The sequence below is a fragment of the Leucoraja erinacea genome, chromosome 18 (genome assembly GCF_028641065.1).
Source record: "Leucoraja erinacea ecotype New England chromosome 18, Leri_hhj_1, whole genome shotgun sequence".
NCBI classification, from domain to species: Eukaryota; Metazoa; Chordata; class Chondrichthyes; order Rajiformes; family Rajidae; genus Leucoraja; species Leucoraja erinaceus.
In genome coordinates, this window is record NC_073394.1 from 36,835,138 (window position 1) to 36,842,932 (window position 7,795).

The window sequence follows — 7,795 nt, forward strand, 5'->3', positions numbered from 1 at the left end:
GAAAATAGGTATGGTTTATTCAAGGGGTATTTGCAGACTGCCTCAATTAAACTTTCTGCAGACTTTTATGCAACCCAGACAGCGGTTAGTCAAATGACATAATCTTTAAATGAGGTACAATCATAACATTTTTGTTACAAAGGCATACACACTTCAGCTCCCCAGTTTCCTGTCACAACATTTACTGTCTGCCAGGCATCTGTCCTGCAAATTGCCTTTGCAAATGTAACACCTTCTTCTAACATCCACGCAAACATGGTTTGGCATATTTCTATTCATATTCTGAAAGATGGGGTGGGGCACTCTCCACCGATAGTTGATTAGGGAGTACACTGTACAAGGTAGAGAAGGCAGAATATTTCTGTACAAAAGGCAGAATATTTATATTGATGATGTAGAATGTTGAGATAGGAGCATTTTTAATAGTGAATGTTATAACCATCTTAATGCTTAAAATAATGCTTAAAAATATGGAAAAAGGGTCTCGACCCGAAACGTCACCCATTCCTTCTCTCCAAAGATGCTGCCTGTCCAGCTGAGTTACTCTAGCATTTTGTCTCTATTTTTGGTGTAAACCAGCATCTGCAGTTCCTTCCTACAGGTTAAAAATACCTTGTTTTTCACTTGGGCAGGGTGTAAAGAGCACAGCTTTAATAATGCAAGGCATGTTTTGTTTTGCTGAAGGATTGGCCTCCATGACCCTCCCCTCCCTTTAATGGTGACATTCATTCACAAGCACCACAACCCTCCCACAGAGGCCTCTGCCCATTCCCAAATAAATGCTACATCATCTGTAGGAAGAGTTTCCATTGTCAAGGGAAGGCTCCACCATCTTCTGCTTAAATCTCTCTGCCTCTCTAGCCTCCTCCAAAAATGCCTTAAACCAATTTTAAACCAATTTTGCTCATTTGCAGATGTTATGGTGGTTGTTAATGTTTAATGGGCCCTCCGTTTGTTTTCACAGCTTTTGCACCAGAGGGAAGTGGAATTGTCAGGGGAGTGGACTGTGTCCGTCAACGTGTATGGTTCATGGAGAAGGACACGTCACGACATTTGACGGAAAGCAATATGTCTTTGATGGGAACTGCGAATATATTTTAGTTCAGGTAAAACTGAAATGTATTCACTAATTTTCTCTTCAATATTTAATCAATCACATTTCCTTTCCAAAGGCAAAGTGCTGGAAGATGTCAGCAGGCCTGGCAGCATCTGTGAAGGGAAATGGATAAACAATGTTTCGGCTCAGAAAGTTTCTATCCAAAACATTGTCTGTGCCTTCCGTCCACAGATGCTGCCTGACCCACTGAGTTCCTCCAACACTTTTTTTTTTGATCAAGATTCCAGTATCTGCAGTCTCTTGTGTTTTCATTTTACTGTTCCACTCAAAAATCTCCTAAAAATATGTCTATTTTGAAGCTCTCCTAAAAAAAAGGTCCTGCCCTGAAATGTCTTATGTCATTTACCCTTCACAGATACTGCCTTGCTTGCTGAGTTGCTCCAATTTCTTTCCAAAGCCTATGAGATAGCCTTTTACAGTAAATTACTCTTTTAAATAGATATTCTCTTTATAACTAGTCACAACCAGTCAGATAGCAGTTCTTTAAAGCTAAGACCGAATTGTGTTTATCCACTGCTTACACATTTTTATTTATAACAAGATCACTGGATAAAAAGAAGCACCATGTATCTGTGATTGATGTTAATTATCACAGAATAACATGATTTTGAATTTCATTTTTGATGCTTTTTATTGTCACAATACACCATTCAGTGTAATTGATCCAGTTATTAAGGAATAGGATTATACTCTCCTATCTTTTAAGCCATTTATTGTTTGCTGTGTACAATTTAACTTAAAAATGTTTAATTGTATTATTCCTTCAGGATGCTTGTTCTGGCATCTTCTCACAGCCATCATTCAAGATAGTGGCAGAATATGTCTATTGCAGCCAGTCAAAAACCGTTTGCACTAAGGCGATAAAGGTGTACTACGAGGTAATTAGTATTTCTGGCTTTTGAATCAATTTTATATAGCATTTTGAGTGACAGTAATGTTACGTAATATCTTTAATACAGTCAGCCATTTATTTTTTATAATTCATTTAAAAATGTTTTCTGCAATATTTGTTTAATATTATCATGGGTTCATAATATCCATGGTTTTTTGTCCTGCTGCTTTCATGAAAAAAGTTACCACAATTGCTGTCAAAGAACATAGAACATGTCAGCACAGGAATGAGCCCTTTGGCCCACAAATTTGTGCTGAACTGATCTCATCAGTCTGCACATGATCCATATCCCTCTATTCCCTGGATTGCCTTGTGCCTATCCAAAAGCATCTTCCACACCACTATCGTATCTGCTTCCACCACCACCAATGGCAATGTGTTCCAAGCCCCCACCGTACAATGTGTACAAAATTTGCCCAGCACAACTCCATTAAGCTTTCCTCCACTCACCCTATATTTCCACCCTTTGAAAAAGTTTCTGACTGTCCACCCTATCTATGCCTCTCATAAGTTTACATACTTCTATGGCTCAAACATTCTAGCGAAAACCATCCAAGTCTATCCGTACGCTCGCTGTAGCTGAGATTCTCTAACCCAGGCAGCATCCTCGTAAAGCTCCTGTGCACTCACTCCAAAGCTTCCACATCTTTCCTGTAATGAGGCGAGTCCAAGATCCCTCAGCACCTCACTACTGTTCAGGGTTTTGTACCTGTATACTTTCTTCTTGCATTCAACCTTCCAAAGTACAACAACTTTCACTTGCTCAGGTGAAATTCCATCTGCCATTTCTCCGCCCATTTCTGAAGCTGATCTATATCTGGTTGTATCTTTTGACAGCCTTCCTCATTGTCTGCAACTTCTCCAATGTTGGTGTTGTCACAAACCTACTCAATATCTATATATACGTCCAAGTCATTTATATATCAGAAACAGCAGAGGTCCCAGCATAGATCCTTGAGGAACTCCACTGGTCACAGACCTCCAGCCTGAATATCTTCCTTCCACCACAATCCTCTGTCTTCTATGCATAATTCATAATTCAGTTGCCACTCATTAAGACAAGTTATTGTGAATGCCATGCCATCGTCTAATTCAGCTTACCATGAGGGACCTTATCAAAAGATTGACTAAAATCCATGTATACAACATCCACTGCCCCACCTTCATCAATCTCCTTCGACACCTCATCAAAAAACTCAATTAAGTTGATAAGACACGACCAGCCCCGTCCAATACTGTGCTGGGTATCCCTAATTAGCTTATTCTCGTCCAAATGGAAGTAAATCCCATCGCAAAGAATTCTCGCCAATAGTTTCCCTACCATTGATGTGATGTTCAGTGGCCTCTAGTTCAATGGATTATCTCTACCTCTCTTCGTAAACAAAGGAACAACTTTGGCCACTCTCCGGTTCTCCGTGACCTTGTCTGTGGCGAGAGAAGAAACAAAGATCCTCATTAAGGCCCCTGCAATCCCCATTCTTGCCTCCTTCAATAACCCGGTATAGATCCCATCAGCCGCTGGAGACTTATTCACCTGAATGCTGTTCAAGAGTCCCAGCACCACCTCCTTTTCAATGTCAAACTGCCCTGGCATATTTGTATTCTCCACACTGATCTGGCTGTCCTCCAAGTCGTCCACAATGATTCAATGATGCTTTTATTATCACGTGTGAAGTGCTAACATAGTGAAGTTAATTTTCTTACAAACAGTCCAGTCGAGTATTGCCATACCCCTGATCCCCGATTAGCAAGTGTACAGAAATAATCCACATGTAAGAGGTCCCATGTTTTGGTGCCATTTTCAAACACCATGCATCAGTTCTTATGAGCAGTGCCCATACCAGGCATGTCCCAGGTTCCTGCGGCCTCCAGCCATCTCCTTCCTTGGACACCACGTCCCACTCCCAGCTACCTCTCCTCTCCTACCGGCCCATCGCAGGCTCCATCCTGCAGGTCTCTGGTCTTTGGCAGACGAGCAGGGGTCAGCACAGCGGCTTCTCCCTCCCAGAGCAGCAGTCAGGGGGCTGACTCGGCGGGTTCCTGCTCCAGGTTGTGATCCACCGGGCCTTCCGTTCGGCCGCCGGGGACCCTGGGTACATCGATACAGAATCAAAGCACTTGTTTAGTACTTCACCAACATCCTCCAACCAAGTGTAAATCTCCTCTTTTCCTTGATCCTCCATTTCCTTGATTCCCTTCTTTTTCTTTTACATATATGTTGTATATAAGTACTGCCATAGTAATAATGTAAAGCACCTAGTTTTCACTAAAAGTAAAATACTCCACTTTTAGCATCTTGTCTTAACCAAGATATCAAGACTATTGCATGTTAGGTGTTGTCCAGATTTCAGTCATCCACTTTCAGACATACTGGTTGCCCGTTCAAGTCTCACAAATCTGAACATTAAATTTCAGCTAACACATTAGGGGATTGTCAAGGGTGTGTGATTGCGAAGAGAACGTGGCACAGGTGAGGTGCCTTTTCGTAGAAGATAAATGACAAACATGTTCCTTGTATAATTGACCTGTGAACGTGTGGCATTATTTTTCTGAGAGATTTCCTGGTGTGAAACCTAACGTACATCTCCGGAGCATTGACCATTTATACTCTGCAAATAGTGGGGTCTGGCTCTGTGTGCGTATCTGAAACAATAGTAACCACACGTCAGAAATACATGATGTGTTTTTCCTCCATCTGGGTCCTCCATCGTTGTTACTTGTGTGGGCAGAGCACCGACAAATTCCTTGTATGTGAATATTTGGCCAATAAACTTACTTACTTACTTACTTATATACTGAAACTAACTGGGCATGCCTGCAGTGAATTGTGGTTTAATAATAAAGTGTAGTGGTGTAATGATTACTGTTAGCTTTAATTAAATAAATGAATATACTTGATTGATACCTTTGTTTTCAGGATTTTCTAATCAAAATGACAGATGCCACCTACAAGGTCATACCAGAAAGTGCTGTCGGGAAATTCACAGTAATTCATAACCAGATGTATCTCACATTCCAATTCGGAGATCCTGACACTCTTCAGCTAATAGTTACATGGAATTTAAAGATGAATACGTACATACAGATTATTGGGTTATCTAAGGTACCTTTCCCAGAATGTTATATTATACTTGTAGACATAACTGTGTTCATCTACAGATGGCATTTTGTATAAATAATACATAAACATAAGGTAAAGTTAGTTTATAATCCATTTGTTCTTTCGCTTTAAAAGGGTTTCATCACATACAACTTTTTTAGATGCGAAAATTCCTGGGGGATTGTTATATCAAATCCTAACTAATTCTGTAAAATTCGAGAAGTTAAATGACAGTATGATGATGATGATACTTTATTGTCACTTGTGTCTAGCTAGGTGCAGTGAACGTCCTTGTTTTTGCATACAAGGTACACAAAAGGGCCACCACAAAGGTGCTGACAAAGTTACAAAAAATACTCATAGAAACATAGAAATTAGGTGCAGGAGTAGGCCATTCGGCCCTTCGAGCCTGCACCGCCATTCAATATGATCATGGCTGATCATCCAACTCAGTATCCCGTACCTGCCTTCTCTCCATACCCCCTGATCCCCTTAGCCACAAGGGCCACATCTAACTCCCTCTTAAATATAACCAATGAACTGGCCTCAACTACCCTCTGTGGCAGAGAGTTCCAGAGATTCACCACTCTCTGTGTGAAAAAAGTTCTTCTCATCTCGGTTTTAAAGGATTTCCCCTTTATCCTTAAGCTGTGACCCCTTGTCCTGGACTTCCCTAACATCGGGAACAATTTTCCTGCATCTAGCCTGTCCAACCCCTTAAGAATTTTGTAAGTTTCTATAAGATCCCCTCTCAATCTTCTAAATTCTAGAGAGTATAAACCAAGTCTATCCAGTCTTTCTTCATAAGACAGTCCTGACATCCCAGGAATCAGTCTGGTGAACCGTCTCTGCACTCCCTCTATGGCAATAATGTCCTTCCTCAGATTTGGAGACCAAAACTGTACGCAATACTCCAGGTGTGGTCTCACCAAGACCCTGTACAACTGCAGTAGAACCTCTCTGCTCCTATACTCAAATCCTTTTGCAATGAAAGCTAACATACCATTTGCTTTCTTTACTGCCTGCTGCACCTGCATGCCTACCTTCAATGACTGGTGTACCATGACACCCAGGTCTCGCTGCATCTCCCCCTTTCCCTATCGGCCACCATTTAGATAATAGTCTGCTTTCCTGTTTTTGCCACCAAAATGGATAACCTCACATTTATCCACATTATACTGCATCTGCCAAACATTTGCCCACTCACCCAGCCTATCCAAGTCACCCTGCAGTCTCCTAGCATCCTCCTCACAGCTAACACTGCCCCCCAGCTTAGTGTCATCCGCAAACTTGGAGATATTGCCTTCAATTCCCTCATCCAGATCATTAATATATATTGTAAATAGCTGGGGTCCCAGTACTGAGCCTTGGGGTACCCCACTAGTCACTGCCTGCCATTGTGAAAAGGACCCGTTTACTCCTACTCTTTGCTTCCTGTTTGCCAGCCAGTTCTCTATCCACATCAATACTGAATCCCCAACTCATCCCTTCTTTGTCCCCTCGCTGGGTTCCCTTTAGTTCTCGACAACATGGCCAGTCCACCTCGGCCCAACCCCATCCTCGGCCCGTCTTGACCCCGACGCTTTGTTTCAACCCGACTCCGTTTGAGGCACCGACCCAATCTTGCCCTTGGCCCGACCTAGTCCAGCTCATCCTCAGCCCGGCCCGGTCAGACCTCGGAGGCTTCGACTCAACCTCAGGGGCTCCCACTCGACCTCTGGGCTTCGACATGACCACCTCGCTTCCATCACTTCTTCGCTTCTCACTAGGCTCCTGTGCGGCGAGTCCTCCTCTGTTGTCTAATTGCAGCAGGCGTGTCGAACCTGTTTGCCAGGATCGTCCCAGCCCGCTGCTTTCCGGGAGTGTAATTAAAGGAACCACAGACCATTGCTGAATGTGGTCTCGAAATAACATGCCTGCACAGCTGCAAACCACAATGGCGCGAGTGTACCTAATTGCCCCTGCCCTGTCCATGGCACTCCCATGGATGTAAATTTGGTTCAGGTCCCAAGGATTCCTGCAAGATTCAAGCAGGGAGCTGACCTGAGCTGAGGCAGAATTGTACGTTGGGTTTGACAGCATGTGAGTAAAGCTGAGTAAGATCTTGCACTGGTGAGTATTGCCCACATATAGAACATAGAACAGGTCCTTCGGTCTACAATGTCTCCAAATTCCAATGCAGTAGATCTGCTCCATTGGCGATCCTCAGCCTCGGTCACCAGACTGATTTGAGGAAAGTTAAAGCAGACTGGGCCAATACCTACTGGATCTTAGAAGAATGAGAGTTAATTTTTTTGAAACTTTTTACAGGGTAAATCTGTTCCGGCCAGATTTTCCATCCCAAGATCCTTCTTGCCTAAATGTGTAGGAAGGAACTGCAGATGCTGGTTTACATCGAAGATAGACAAAAAATGCTGGAGTAACTCAGAGATACAGGCAGCATCTCTGGAGAGAAGGAATGGATGATGTTTCAGATCGAGATTCAGATGCTGGTTGATCCTTCTTCAGACTGAGATCCCGGGGAACCTATCCTCCCAAAATAACTCCTTCCTGTCCATTCTCGAGAGAAAGCTCCTTATCCTCTTCAAGACAATCACCACAATCTATTCCATCCGAATTCCACTTCCATCCCACCACTTTAACCGTCATTAAGTGCGAAGTGATGTACTTTGGGAAGTTAAACCAG

At 42.8% G+C, this 7,795-nt stretch overlaps 1 protein-coding gene across 1 annotated transcript in view; it reads left to right on the top strand.

Moving 5' to 3' along the window:
• The window catches only part of LOC129705978 (mucin-6-like), a 43,569-nt gene that overhangs the window by 32,739 nt on the left and 3,035 nt on the right, over nucleotides 1-7,795 (top strand). Inside the window, exons 10-12 of the mRNA XM_055649952.1 lie at nucleotides 965-1,106; nucleotides 1,885-1,995; nucleotides 4,927-5,112. Coding sequence (XP_055505927.1) covers nucleotides 965-1,106; nucleotides 1,885-1,995; nucleotides 4,927-5,112 — 439 coding nt within the window. The remainder of the gene's footprint in view (nucleotides 1-964; nucleotides 1,107-1,884; nucleotides 1,996-4,926; nucleotides 5,113-7,795) is intronic.